General features: G+C 36.3%; 1 protein-coding gene across 1 annotated transcript in view; it reads left to right on the top strand.

Annotated features, from left to right (window-relative positions):
• Nucleotides 1-911: 911 nt before the first annotated feature.
• SLC24A2 (solute carrier family 24 member 2) overlaps nucleotides 912-16,365 on the top strand; it is a 301,039-nt gene continuing 285,585 nt past the window's right edge. The window contains exon 1 of the mRNA XM_027859099.1: nucleotides 912-1,853. Coding sequence (XP_027714900.1) covers nucleotides 912-1,853 — 942 coding nt within the window. The remainder of the gene's footprint in view (nucleotides 1,854-16,365) is intronic.

Below are 16,365 nucleotides of genomic sequence, written 5' to 3'. Positions count from 1 at the left end.
GCATCGAGGTTTTATTTTAAACCTTTTCTATTCTTCAGTAAGTCTGAAGGTTACAAAATAAAAGCTTTCAGTGTAAGCATCTTTATTTGGTCATTAAATCTGGACACATTCCTCTAAACTTAATGTTTAAAAGGTGTATTTTCTCATCCATAAAATATGCCTGATTTGATAAAGAAAATTCACACTATGAAAATTTGCATTCCTGAATCAATGATCAACATCATTTCCAACCCTACCCTCCCATATCTATTCAAATTTATTTATGAATATTAGGGTGAGCTTTAGAAATTTTTGCTTTGGATTGATTTGTTGTTGTGATTACCCCTGAGTTCAGAATTGTTGGATGTGTGCTATCACATAACCACATAGTATAATATGAATAATTATTAGTAGTGCATTTTACCACCATGGCACATTCTCACATAGTTTTCCATTCCTGGGAAGCTTTTCTCTTGTGCTGCAATATTGGATGCTGAAAGATGAGAGGGAGGAGTAATTTATCTTCGAGAGATTTAAAAGCATGTGATTACTGGTAGATCCACCAGATTTTGTTGCTGGTTCCCATTTAATGTTAAAATTAAGCAGACATTAGTAGAGGTAATAAAAATCTTATTTTTTTTTGCTTATGCCAATTGTGTAAGATTTATTTCATTTAGCATTTCATCACTTGTGCAGAATTGCTTTTTAAAAGTCAATTGTTTATGTTTAATATTATTATTGTTAACTCATCATTTATATTCTTTTTAAAGCATAAATGAAGAGTGGTTTTCACACGAAATAAAAAAGCACTTGATTATAGAAGAACATCGAAAGCACCATTTTTAACCTAAAAAATATCAGGAAAAAGTATGAAAGAGCAATCTGATTGATCCTCAAACCTGGAAACCACCATATCCACTGGAAGACACAGAATGGCCCTGCATCAAACCTTCACCACTAGATTTATTGAAGAATGGTGCTTGGATAAATCACTGTCTGGCTGCAGGAAGCACCAGAATGTCTGGAAAAAACTGAGACAAATACGCATTGTAGGGCTGTTCATGGGCATAATGGCCATCTGCACGTTCTCACTTTCAACTAGTGCCTTTTTCAAGATAGAGACACACAGCACAGATCGGGCCAACAGTTTAGGTCATTCAGAATTAATGGCTGGATACCATCAAAGAACTCTGTTAGACTTAAAGGAGAAGGTTCAGGATGGTACTCCAGAGCCACTTCCTACAAAATACGTAAATGCAACTGAACATCCTCAAGGAGACTACCCAAGAGACCTCTTTTCCCTTCAGGAGCGAAGAAGAGGTGCAGTAATTCTCCATGTCCTCGGAATGATCTATATGTTCATTGCCTTAGCCATAGTCTGTGATGAATTCTTTGTTCCTTCTCTGACTGTCATCACTGAAAAGTTGGCCATTTCTGATGATGTAGCAGGGGCTACTTTCATGGCTGCTGGGGGCTCAGCTCCAGAACTTTTCACATCTCTGATAGGAGTCTTCATAGCTCATAGCAACGTTGGCATTGGCACAATTGTAGGCTCAGCAGTATTCAATATCCTGTTCGTTATTGGGATGTGTGCACTGTTTTCAAGAGAGATCCTAAACCTCACCTGGTGGCCACTCTTTAGGGATGTCTCATTTTATATTGTTGACTTGATCATGCTTATAATTTTTTTTCTGGATAATTTCATCACATGGTGGGAGAGCTTGTTGCTGTTAACAGCTTATATTTGCTATGTGACTTTCATGAAGTTCAACGTTCAGGTGGAAGCATGGGTGAAGCAACTGCTAAATAGAAACAAAGTCGTGAAAGTAACTGCAACCACATCAGCAGCAGCAGCAGCAGAGAATGATGCAAAGGTTGGTTGCGTGTTCTTTTTTCTCTTTTTCATTCACTTAGACCAATATTCTTTTACAATTTCAAATCTGCCATTTGTGAAATTGTGGTAGAGTCATGGGTCATGGTAGATAATATGCAGTGCATCATGAATAACAATTGAGCAAACATATCATTATATAACCTTCAGAGCTGGACATTAGCCTCTCAGGTCACCCAGAGCTGCAGATATGGAGGTGCCAGTAGAAAAAATTCTACCCTCACATTCTGCCTCCCCTCCTTCCATCACCTTGTGGACGTGGCTATGGAAGGTGCTCTTGAAAGACAGGGTCTGCACTAAGGGGTGGTGAATAGTGAGTAAGAGCTGAGCCAATAGCCCAGTTGACAAAGTCGTTTCAGGTAATAGCCTTGCAAGAGTATGGTATGTTCTATGTAGTCATGAGCTAGCAGCTGTTATGACCTCAGATACTGGGAAACTAGAAATTACTTACCCAACACAAACATAGGGTTATAAAAAAAATAGGTTCATATGGCTCATAAGGATGCAGCTAACACAAGACAAGGATGTATATTGAATTTATGGCCAAATGTCCAACTTTATCCTTGTTCCATCATGGGGACAAATGCTGGAGTGGCAGCTGATGGAAAGCAGCTTACATCGAGTGAGGGATCCACCAGATTTTGAGGAGGCAGAAAGCTGCCTCAAAAGGTGCTTTGTATAGGGTCATGGGGTTACCAGGAACCATATCACCAACAGAAAACCTTCCATTATATATGGAACAAAGAAACCTTTATGTTCTAGCTATCAACATGGTACCATCTAGCAGCATTCTCTAATTCCCATGTGGTTTACAATACTATTTGCTTCATAGCTTAGGACTTCCCCCTTGAAATTCTTCCTGCCTCACAGGCCTTCCTAAGTAAAGGTATGGCCTATTATGCATTTATCTAGTGTGGTACATGTAGGAGACAACATGGTATAGTGCATAAAGAGCCTGCCTTGGAGTCTAGAAGATCTGGGGTTTAAGTCTTGTCATTGACATATACTGACTTTGTGACCATGACCATCCTGGTGTCCTAAGCAACTCTCTGAAAGTCTAAGCCCCAGAACAATTCCTTATCTACATTGGTAGAAAGAATCCCTTGCCTCACCTTCAGTACAGTTCTGTAGACCAAGAAAATCACAGATTTGGACTAAAAAAAAATAATAGGATATATGATATACTTCATTCACAACATTCATCTCAGAACTGAAAATGAAATATTTGTTAGTATTGATAATTTAGTTTTAGCCTTTGCCTTCTCTCTAGACATTTGAAGGAGTAGTGGTTATAAAGATTTTATGTGTAGTGTTTATGTCAAAATATTCATGTGAATAGTCTTTCATATTGTAATTCAGTAGTGTGGGGGATTCATGGTGTGGAAATTCCCATCACCAATGTTGATCTCAACTGATCTATGGCTTAGTAGCTAAGCCCTAGGCAAGTTTTTTTTTCAGATACATAAAGGTCAAGAGACTTGTCCAGAGTCACACAGCTAGTTAATGTCAGAGGTGAGTTTTTAACCCAAGTCATCCTGAATCCAATTCCAGCATTCTATTCTCTATATCAGCTTTATCCATTTTTTCTATCATACACCCTATCAATAAAAAAGGGAATATACCCCCAATAGATGTAATTACTTACTTATAAACTGTATACATGTTCTACTTTCCTAATAGAAAACTTATACCAAAATAGTAATTTTTAAGATGACTTTTAATCATAGGCCAGTGACATGGGAGCAGGGAAGTGACATGGAGAGACCGGTACTTTAGGAAAATCCCTTTGTAGCTGTATGAAGGATGGATTGGAGAAGGGAAATATTTATGGTAAAGAAACCAATTGAAGGCAGTTACAGCAGGCCAGGTGAAATGTGATGGGTCCCTGGCCTTACCTGATGGCTGGGAAAGGAGAGAGAAGGGGCAGGTGTGAGAAATGGTAAGGTAGAACCATTAAGATATGGCAATTGATTGGATGTGTGGGCTAAGGAGGAGTGGAGTTAAGGATGAAACTGAAGTTGTGAAGGTTACTGGAAGAATAGCGTTTGGGAGGGGGGTAGACAAAGTCATCATATCTGAGATTCAGATTACAACACATCCATGCCTACACATCCTTTGTTGTTTACTCAGTACCACTCAAAATAAAAAGAGGGTAGGTAGAACTCTTACTCACCACTCACTGCCCCAAAATGTAGATGCAGTCTTCCAAGGGTGCCTGCCAAAGCCATAAGGTGATCTGAGGGCACAGGACAGGGATAGAATTTCATTAAAAGCACCTCCAGAGCTACTGCTCTTAGCTACTAAGTCATAGATCAGTTGAGATCAACATGGAAAATGGGAATTTCCACATCATTAGTGCCCCACACTACTGAATTATAATACAAAAGGCTATTCACATGAATATTTTGACATAAACATTATACACAAAATCTTTATAACCACTACTCCTTCAAATGTTTAGAGAGAAGTAAAGTGTCCATAGAGGCTACTGCCCAGTTCAAAAGGGACAACATCAGGAATTTGCACAACATAGGTAGGGGATTGTTGGAGGACAAGGGTGTTTTTGTCGGAGATAAGCTGGAGTGATCATAGGAATGTGACTCAACTTCCCACCCTCCAATTTGTTTCTCACACACCCACTGGGGTGAGTCCAGGCCTCTTGAGATAAGGCAATGGTTCCCACTTTGCAGATCACTTCTCTATACCATGCTACCATTTGGCAGCCTAGTGGGAGGCATTTCAGTATAGTGGAAAGAGTGCTAAAGTTAAAATTAAAGTTAAAGTTAACATTAAAGGTAAACCTTGGTTCCAATCTCACCTCTGTCACTTAGTAACTGTGTAATCATGAGCCAATCTCTTGACATCTCTGAGTCTCCTTGTCCTCCTCTGTAAAAATGGACACTATAATAACTATATACCTGAGAGCTGTTATGAGAACTGGATGGGCATTTCATATTTTTAGTGCAATTTTCAAGTTACATGAGAATTGTTAAAGCAGAGCATTATACTTTTTTATCAATAAGGCCACGTTACTGTACCTTTTGAGTAAGTCAACTACGGACTGATAGATTTGATAACACAGTTTGGCACAGCCAGTCCTCTTGCCCTATGTAGATGAGCTTCTATTGGGCTGGCTAGAAAGCAATCTGGATTCATAAAAACACATGGTCATCACTGAATTGTGCTTGAGGCTTCTGCTATTCAATGATTTGTTTGGATATGTTATAATAAATATATCCTAAAACATAATACCGTATCTTTATTAACATGGGTCAGACAATTTCTCATATTTTCATGGTCAATTTGACCTGCAGGCAGAAAGGGATTATGGAACAGGTAAATATAGTACAGGAAAAGTAAATTTATGAAATTATTTGGCTACAAAATTACATTTTATGTACTGAAATGTGGTTATGGAGATTTAGAGACTAACACAAATATATTCTTGAGGCTGGTTTTAAACAGAGAAGCAAATACATATGCAAAGTTGTCATACCAGCATCTGGGTGAATTTTTATGTATACATAAAACAAATGTTGGCATAAGGGTGGGATTTTATCACAAAGAAAATAATAAGAATATTTATTGAATTTACATAAGTCCTTGCCAGTAAAATATGGTAACAACTATTTTTGCAGATGTCACAAAATGATGGTGAAGAACAGAAATGACACTGATGATAATTTTCTTTTCCTGAAGTGATCACATGTATTTGACAGGCCTCAGTTTGTGTGTATAATGAAGCCTGTGAAGTGGTAATGTTAATTCTAATTTGCACTGTGTGTTTCCATTGAATTGGAATCAACGATCACATTTCATATAGTCATAATTTTGAATTGTGTGAACTCAAATACATGTGATCACTTCAAGAAGTTCATTATTCACACTAATCAGAATCTTCTTGCTATCAAAATTGTTTCTCTTCAGAAAGACATTATAACCTGAGCATACACATGTATTGTTTCATTTGACCTTCACAAGGGCTTTGTGAGGGAGGTAAAGTTTTGTCATCTTCGTATTAGAGGTGAAGCATTCAGAGGCAAGTGACTTAGCTAAAGTCACAAGCTAGTGAGTAACACAGCTCAGACTAGAAACGCTAGAGTGTATAACCCACAAATATTGTGTCATAATCAGTCATTTCACAAGTATTCATTTTTAGCATATTTGACTCCCAACAAAATGGTAGTTTTGGTGATTTGCATTAACAGGCAGGAGAGATACAGAGACAGAGACAGAGAGAGATAGAGAGAGAAAGAGAGAGAGAGAGAGAGAAAGAGAAAATTGTAATGGTTAGTGATTCCATCACATCATGGTGGTGATCATAAATCACCTATGAATGGTTCTTCTTGATATGGGTACTCCCTCCAGTGCTGCAGATTATAATAAGGATGGTAGTATTTTGTATTCTCTGCATCTTACAGTCAATCATGTGACCATAAAGATGTCATCTCTCATAGAACATCATTTTTGAAAGCTTGGGTGATCCCTTCTTCAAGGATACCCACAATACATGTATAGGTAGTCCATAAAGTTACTTTTATGTAGAAATGGGAAAGTTGCTATATGGGTCAGTAGTTACTAATATTTTCTTGGTTACCTTATTTTTCCATACTAATGATCTTTTCTAATCATTTCTAATTCCTTCTTTCAGATATTTTGATCCTTTAGTGTCCTGAAAAGCCTGTCATCTCTAGTATGAATCTCCTCTATATATACCTAGTGTAGTCTAGAAGTTTTTCAGTCTTTATTTTCCTTAGTATCGTTTTTTCCTCATGTGACACATTGAAGACGATGTTAAAGTTCAAATGTGGTAATTTCACTGTCAATAATGGAAAGAATAGTTTATTCTAATAACCAGCTAGGTGGACCTAGTCAGGAAGAATGAGTTCAAATCCAACCTCAGACACTTACTAGCTATGTAACCTTGGGCAAGCCACTGAACATCTATCTGCCTCAGTTTCCCCATTTGTAAAATGGGGATAATAATAGCACCCAGAGTTGTTGTAAGGATAAAGGAGATATCCGTAAAATATTTTGCAAACATTAAAGTGCTATGTAAATGCTTATTATTGTTATTGCTATCTTCACAGATCTTTCCCATTTCTGTGTATCTGTTGCCCTCCTTCCAGTTTTATACATTGCTTTTGGCACGATCTGTCTGAATTGTGTCTTTTGCCAATCTTTCTGTAAAATACTTTGATATTTCAACAAATCCATGATCTCACAAATGGAGGAGCTCTTTGCAAGTAATTTGATTCATGTCCATATCTTTCCATACATGATCTACCCAGTGTGGTGGAGGCCTTCCTCTGGTTGTCTTAATATTTTGTAAATGCCAGTGAAGCCCTTGGATTTTGCATCTGTTATCCCTTACTGTCAATATACGACTTCTCTTCCATTATTACTTGTCTAAGCGTGTTTATTTGTGTACATGTGGGTCTATTTCTATCTACATATATGTACCTGATAAGTGTGTCAATGCATACCAAAATATTAGAGCTGCAAAAGGCCTTGCAAGGTCATCACCATGAGGCAGTGGTGCTTATTTAAGAAAAGCGTCTTTTTTAAGCACTCTCAAAACAACTTTACCAACACCATTTACACAAAACAGTGTGCTAGATACAAATAAATCTTATCTGCTCATTAAAGAAGTCCTATGAGGACTCTAATTTGAAAATTCCTTAATGAGGATTTTTCTTTTAATCAGATATATTTAAAAATAATAAAATAGCATTTTTTCTAAAGAAGTCAGAATTCAGATTTTTCACTAATTCAAACTGACCATTCTCCTTAGTTATGCCCAATTTGCTATATTCAGATATTCCATTTTACATGGAAATTTTATATGTAAATGCCATTTTTAATTTTAATGTGAAAATAGATGAGAAGAAAATCACAATAATTTTTACTTCCCAGCAAAGCATATCACTAATGGATGAGATATGTCAATGATTTTATAGTTCAAGTACATATTTTCTTTTGCAAGTCATGTTCTAAGGTTAACTTTTAAATCATTTCACTATTGTTAATTCCTTTGACAGAGATGTAAATATATTGTCAATATTAGCAGCATCTACATATTGCCATAAGGGTTATAGAAAGTTTTCCTCACAGCAATCATGTGAGGTAGGTACTGCAAACAACAGTAACCCCATTCTACGGATGAGAAAATTAAGCTTCTGAGAGTTTGTGACTTGTCCAGGGGCACACATAATGTTATAAATGTTGAGTTGAGATTTGAAGATGGATCTCTCCTGACTCCAAGTCCAGGGCTCCTTCTAGGATATGATTCTGCCTCTATATTAATTGGAATTAGCTTCCACTCAAAATAAGAGTAGAAAAGCAAATTAAAGATGTGTTTATATTGTTACCTAATACATTCGCTCTTCTTCAAAAGTGCTAGTAAACATTCATGTATTTTTAAGTTAAAAATTGCATAATTGAGAGGTAACATGACATCCTAGAGAGACCCCTGGATTTAAAGTCATCAGAGAACTGAGTTCAAACCCACTTCTGACATTTCCTAGTCACATGACCCTGACCAAGACCCTTAATTGCACTGAGCTTCAGTTTCTTCTCTGGTAAAATGTAGATAATAGTAACCACAGAGTCTACCAAACAGCATCATGAGGATCAAAAGACGTATCGTATATAAGATAATTTTATAAATCCTAAAACACTATTTAAATGTCATTTATCATCATTATTATTATGCTGCATAAATTTTTATCATGCTTTGGGAGCTTTGTAGAAGTCTGCCCCCCAAAATACTGAACATAAAATATACTGTAGCATTATTTTTTTCAGTCTATACATGTTTGGGCAGCTGTCCTGCTTCTCTAGTTGTTAACGTTGGCCTATAGCCACATAGGCTGTTTTTCCATCCAAAATTCACTGCCCTGTGGCATTAGCTGGTGGACAGTCAGAAGATAAATTCCAAGCTAATTGCCTCCTTTAGTTCTGAGGTCCCCACTGAGACAAATGTTTTCTATAAGCATGTGGAATGAAAATTGTTGTGTATATAATGGCTATTTGTATAAACATTATAGCGGCTCCTTGCCTTCTTTTTTGGATCCTCAAGCAAGATGCGCTGAAAGATAGTTTTAGAGGCTCCTTAATTCATATAGTATAGTAAAAATAAGATAAGAGTTGAAATTAGAGGACCTGCATCTGAATTCTTGCTTTACTACTTACTAGCTATGTGACCTTGGGCAAATTATCTAACCTCTCTGGGCTTCAGTTTTCTCAGCTGTAAAATTAAAGAGTTGCCCTAGATAGCCTCAAAAGCTCCTTCTAGCTTTAAATTTCAGTAGTATTTATTAAAGCTCTCACTGTTTTAGTCTCTATGCACTGTAAAAAAAAAAAGAACTTTAGAAAGACTCCTTACCCAAACTTTTAAAAACAAATGTTAAAAATTGTTTACACATGCAACTGAGAAATAAGATATGCAGGTAATGGGATATAGAAATCTATCCTGCCATATGGGAAAATAGAAGTGGAAGGGGATAAGAGAAGGGGGGATGATAGAAGGGAGGGCAGATTAGGAGAAGGGGTATTTAGAATGTACACCATCTTGGGGTGGGGGGAGGGCTGAGATGGGGAGAAAATTTGGAACTCAAAATCTTGTAGAAGTGAATGTTGAAAACTAAAGATAAATTAATAGAATTTTTTTAAAAAAAGAAAGACTTCTTGGGAAATAAGAAAGAATGCTAATTTCATTCATTTTAGCAAGTTTTACTCTTTTTTTTTTTAGTCCTGATATATGATTTTATTGGTGCAATTAAAAAAATTCCCAGGAAGAAAATGCCATCATCCAATAATATTGGCAATGTCTCTCCCACTTACAGTCTAAGAGAGCCATCTGGTACACTGAGGGGTTAAATAACATTTAGGGTCACACAACAAGTATGTTTCATAGGGAGGACTTGAATCCAGGTCTCCCTGACTTTAGAGTCCCTCTAAATCCATCTCTCTATCTATTATACCACAGTGCCTTGAGGGAGAGTAAATGCCTAGTAAAACATGTTTACTCCTAATTTATCCAGTTATCACCAAGCCTGCAAACTAGATCAACTAGTGTTTTATTAACTTTTTGGAGCTATTACATCCCATTATTTCTTATTTCAAAATATCTTCTAACTCCTTTAATAAAGTGCATGAAATACATTAAATTAAAATGAATTAAATTAATTTTGTTTTAATAATTATTTGATAACTTTGTAACATCTTGATAATTGCATATATTCTGAAATTTCACAAAACCAGGACTAGGAATCATTTATTCAAAGAGACAAAATGTATGTGGCTATGGATGTTTATTTTATAAGATTTATAACTTCCCCCTCCACCAAAAAACAACAACAACAACCATATGGAGAGGTCAGATATTACACAGAAAATTTAAGGAATTATTCAAGTTTTTTGTAGCCCTGGAATTATTTTGTATTCATTTTTGGTTGAAATAAGTAGACTTTTGGTGTGAGTTTTGGAGTCTCTTTGCAGCAATTTTTATTTTTAATAATATTTACTATAATATTTTCTAAAAAGTTTAGAGCTATCCACAGCAGATCGTGGCTTTTTAACAGGGTAAGAATATAGCATATGATTTAGTTGAGTTTCAGTACACACAGAATGAGATTCTTTTGGGATAAGACTGTTGAATTATCTATATGCTCTGCATATCTTTGTTGTGGTAGAAGGCATTTGGCCGGGAAAGCTGATGTCCATGGCATTTTGCTTCTAGGAAATTGTGCTACAACCTGATCACTAGTCAGTCAGATTCTGATGAAAGGGAAAGGCAGGAGATTCTAAGGATTTTTAATTAAATGTGGAGGGCTGGTGGATCAAGTATCTTTAAATACATGTTTTCTTCGATTTGTGCAATTAAAGTATACCTAAAACCTTTTACATAAACTAAATCTTTAAAAAATCAACTCGTTATAAAAATGCTAAGGGAGCTAACTAAAGGAATTCTATAGTGAATGCTTGTCATAAAGTTAAAAAATTCCTTTCATAAAGTGAATAATAACTTTTTCTATTGTGACATTTTGTGACCATATGCATTTGTGTAAACTTAGTTGAGACTGGGTATATTTATATAAGTTTGACGTCTGTCCCGAAGAACACTTGGATTTTAGTAAAATGAAAATATAAATTTTGAGAAAGGTAAAATCCTTGCCAGGTTAACTAAAAATGTTCCTCCAATAAAAAGGAATACATTGCCTGTTTTCCCCAAAAGCATTAAAATCTTGGCTCTTTTGAATGAAAATTGTTGACTGGATAAGTGAGATGACATATTAAGGTCTCTAGGGACATAGCACTGCAAAGTTGCCTTGCTTTCAACTACCCTCTCCTGACATTAAAACAAAAATAAAGCACTCACTGTTTTAGTCTCTATGCATTGTAAAAAAAAAAAAGAAAGAAAAAAAAAACTTTAGAAAGACTCCTTACCCAAAGTTTTAAAAACAAATGTTAAAAATTGTTTACACATGCAACTGAGAAATGGAAGGAAATGAAAGGAAAATGAACTATTTTTGCTACAGTGGTTCATGGAGTGATGGTCCCATTTTGGACCCCTCTGAAAGGGGCTGAGAAGGATTTCATAAATTTCATTGCAGTGAATAATGCCTAGAGTCACAGTTGTTCTCTTTGACATTCATGTTACCTTGGTCTTTCCAACCTGAGTTGACACAAACCTTAGAGTCAAGATGTCTTTGTAGTACCTCACAGAAGGCTGGGAGCTCAGATTCTTCATCTTTATTAAAGATAGAACTAGAAAAAGTGAGCCTCAACTTTAGTAAAAAGGATTTTAATTAAAGTCCTCATTTGCTCTGGCTACTGAGAAAGCAATATCATTCATGGCATGGGATTGGTGAAGAGATTAACTTCATTTCAATTCAATAAGCATTTATTAAGGGCCTACTGTGTACCAGGAACAAAGATAAGAATGCAGAATGGTATAATGGAAAGACTGCCAACTTTGGCTCAGAGGACCTGGGTTCATATCCCACCACTGATGCTCACTACCTATGTGTCCTCAGGAAAGTTGCAACCTCTCTGGGTTTCAGTTTCCTAACCTGTACAATGGGAGGGGGGGAACTAGATGTCATCTAATGTCCCTTCTAGTCTTAGTCCTATGAATCTATTACTTCTGCCCTCAAGGCATTCATATTCTAGTAGGTGAAGATTGACATGTACATAAGTAAATTAAAAATATGTAAATAATTATAGCATTTATATACATAACATTTATATAGCACTTACTATGTGCTAGGCATTACACTAAACTTTACAATTATTATTTCATTTGATCCTCACCACAACCATGGGAAGTAAGTGCTATTATTATCCTCATTTTACAGTTGAGGAAACTGAGTCAAGAGGTTAAGTGACATGCCCAGGGTTATACAACTAGTAAGTTTCTGAGGTCAGATTTGAACTCAGATCTTTCTGACTCCAGACCCAGAGCTTTATCCACTGAACCACCTAGCTGCCCTCATAAATAAATTAAAAATTTATGCAAAGTAATCCCAATCTCAAAGTAATCCCTAATTATGATGATTAGAATAGATCGTAGATAGAGATAGTGCTTGATGAGTCTTGAAGGAAGATAAAGACATAGAGATAGAAAGGAAACAGTGCCTCTTAACATAGAAGTTAGCCTGAATAAAGTCAAAGAGAAGGGAAATGGAATATTGTGCACAAGAAACAGTAATAGGGTCAGTTTAGCAAGAATGGCAAGTATACAAAGGGGAGTAATGTGCAAAAAGCCTAGAAAAGTAGTGGAAGGCCATAATGTGAAGGACTTTAAATGTCAAAGAGTTTGTAATAGGAAACCCCTGGTGTTTATTGAGCAGAGAAAGGACATAGTCATACCTACGCTTTTATGAATTTCAGTTTGGCAAATGCGTGAGGAACTGATTGGAAAGGAGAGAGACTTGAGGAAATTAGAGGCTATTAATTAGACAGCTATTTCAATAAACCATGTTAGAGAGGATGACAGAAAACCATTAGAGTTCAGAATTCTTTTTACCTACTGTATGCTCAATATATACTGCAATTGACTTGGTGTTCAGCATCAAGAGAAGTATTGTGAATATGAAAACTTTTTAACCCAACAAAATCCAAGAAGCATGAGGACATTTTAAAGTGTGATAGTATATCCTAATACTGGTATGTACTAATGGGATGTATTATGGTATATACTAATATTGTACTTCTTAAGTGTATTTGCTAAGAACCATAGAATTCCAGCAAAACTGTATTAATTACAAGTTCATATCAACATTTATACCTTCCCACCATCTCCCCTACATGACTAAATTCAGGAATTTTGTCTTGTTTTGTTTAATTAATGAATTACTCAGAAAACAGAATCAACTTGTTATGGTGAGAAGAGTATAGGAAGCCTAGGAACCTGGAGGCTATGGTTATAATTTTGACTCTGCCACTCTCTGTGTGACCTTGGGAAAATCATTCAACTGGGTCCATTTCCTCATCTGTCTAATTAGAGAGTTGAACTAAATGATTTCTAAGGTTCCTTCCAGCTCTGATCCAATGCTCTGGAGTGCCAGTTAATTTTAATTATTGTTAGACAACTCTGAAGATGAAAGATTAATTTAATGCCTTTATGTTAGAAGGAGACTCGAATTATGACTAGAGGTTATATCTACATCACCCCCGCAAAACTACATTGTTTCGTTGATTGATTGAATTCAGTAAAATAAATATTCACTGATCATTTTATAGTTCAATTCTCTGTGCTAGGGCCTGGGGGTGATACAATGATAAGACAGACTCTCTGTCCTCTGTCAATCTAGCTTATTGGGAACCGTAGACAACATCAGGTGCTAGCTTATTCCACATACTTGCTGAAAATAGACCTGGACAAAATGAATTCCTTTTTAGCAGAAAGGATTTAAGTTAAGCTGTCCTATTGTTCCAGTTTACAATCTAACTAGGGAGATAGGGTATGGCCACAGATAATTCTGATTAGAAAATAAAACATATATACACATGGGAGATGAAAACCAAGTGTAAGAAGATTCTAGAGAAGGGAAGTGGTATCTGTCTTATGGCTAAGGGCTTCACGAAGAGAGTCGAATTTGAGCGTGACCCCAGTGCAGTGACTTTAATTGTCTGACCAATTCAGATTTCCAAATGATCGTGTAACACCAAGTGCTGTCAAACCATGGCTTTTCCTACGACTGCCATTCAGACTGTGAATCCTGAGTAAGGAAAGAACAGACTGCAGCAAACAACGTGATACGCATTCCTTGCAAAGACGGAGTCGTTTTTTTTCTCACCAGCCCTTTACCATATGGAAAACAAATGGAGGCAGAACGAGCAGGGTGTGAAATGAGTGAGACTGAAAATGTTTACAAGGAAGCCTGAACAGCATGATAATCAGTTTACCTTCATGTTTTCATGAGTATTTGAATTTCAAAGTTTAATAATGTAGCCACCAAATAGAGTGATTATGTCCATTTGCTTGTGAGGTAAATCCGATGACTTTGAAAGCGATCAACTTACTCTACTATATTAAATGTCATTTAAAGAGCATGGCAGCACCACTACCAATCAATCAATAAACATTTTTAAGCACCTACTCTGTACCAGGAATTGTGCTAAGTGCTGGGGACATGAAAAAGAGGCAAAAGACAGTCCCTGCCCTCAAGGGACTATCTAATAGGTACAATGGGACCATCAAACAGGGTACAATCTAACAACACGCAAACAAACATATACAGAGCAAGCTATACACCATTATTATCATCAACTTATCCATCATTTCTGTAGTGGTTTCAGATTTCCAAAGTACTTTGCACATAATCTGATTTTATCCTCGATAACTTTGTGAAGTATAGATACTATACTCATTTTACAAATGAGAAAATGTTGGGCTCACAGAGATTACATGACTTATTCACGGTCACACTACTAGTGCTACAATCAGGACTCAAACGTGGCTCATCCTGACACATCTAATGCTTTATCTGTTACACCCTATCTATCACCTTTCAGTGAGTAGAATACAGGGCTTAAAGTTAAGGCTAAGATTCAGATCCTACCTCTGATACTTATTTGCGTGTATGACAAATCATTGAAACTCCGTGTGCCTTGGGAAACTCTCTAGGACTTAATTATTAAATATATAGAAGATTTGGCCTTGCATTGAGAAATGGAGATCCCTGTGCTGAAGAAAGCATAGGCCTTTCACATATTTGAGTACTTCACATCATGTTTGTAGTTTTAAGAAACAGAAATAGCAAGAATATTGACCTAGAAATCGAAACCTGCCCCCGTTCTGTTAGGCATGACCTTAGGCAATTCTTTGGATCTCCCTAGGCTTCAATGTCTTTATCTATAAGAATTAAAATGAACCAGAAAAAAAATTCTCTAAATTCCATCCCTTTCAGCTTTAAAATTTCCATAATTCTATGCTGACAATACAAGAATCTAGCAGCTGGGTAGATAGAGTTCTGGGCCAGGAGTCAGGAAGACTTCTGAGTTCAAATCTGGACTCAGACATTTACTAGCTGTGTGATCCTGGGCAGATCACGTAACCCTGTTTGCCTCAGTTTCCTGATCTGTAAAATGATCTGGAGAAGGAAATGGCAAACCATTGCAGTATCTTTGCCAAGAAAACCACAAATGAGGTCACAAAGAGTTGGACATGATCAAAAAACAATTGAACAAAAACAAACACAAGAATCATCATTTATCCTCATTTTGGAGATGAGGAAACTACAGGTCAGAGAATTTCAGAGACTTACTCAAGGCCAACCAGATAAATGCCAGAGATGGGGTTTGAACCCAATTCTAATCCATAGTCTTTCTACTGTACCTTAATGTCTTTTTGTTTGCATAGTACTTTGTGGAATTTAAAAGACATGGTCCATAGCTTTAGAAATTTGCATCTTAGTTGTCTAGTTTATTTCTCAGTTCCTGCAGCTATATTCATTTTATATTCATTTTTCAGTTTCCCTAGCTATACTCATGGTCTCTTTTTTCTTATCTCTTTTCTACATATAATCATATCTGCCTCTTCTTTATTGGAGAAATTTGAATCATATCTTTAGTAAAATTAATTATTTTTAAAAGTTTATTGTAGGGGCAGCTAGTGGGTATGATGGGTGGAGCACAGGCCCTGGAGTCAGGAAAACCTGAGTTCATTTCCAGCTTCAGACACTTACTCGCTGTGTGACCCTTGCCAAGTCACTTAGCCCCAATTGCCTCCAAGAAAAAATATAATAAAAAGTTTGTTGCAACATCCAGTCCTTAGCACAATGCCCAGAGTGCTTAATAAATGCTTGTCAGCAATAATCATTGTAACACATGACTGTAATTTACTGCACATTGAACCAAAAAGATTTTCAGGTAGTAAATAATATTTCAAAAGGATTTTCTAATTAGAAATATGCAATTAAAAGGTAATCACCTTTACCATAGTCAAAATTATCTCTTATTTAATATACATGTGGGAAGCATGACAT

This window comes from Vombatus ursinus, unplaced genomic scaffold (genome assembly GCF_900497805.2).
Source record: "Vombatus ursinus unplaced genomic scaffold, bare-nosed wombat genome assembly UNPS02014158.1, whole genome shotgun sequence".
Classification (NCBI taxonomy): Eukaryota; Metazoa; Chordata; class Mammalia; order Diprotodontia; family Vombatidae; genus Vombatus; species Vombatus ursinus.
The sequence above is the reverse complement of the archived record's forward strand: the minus strand, read 5'-3'. Positions and strand labels throughout refer to the sequence as shown.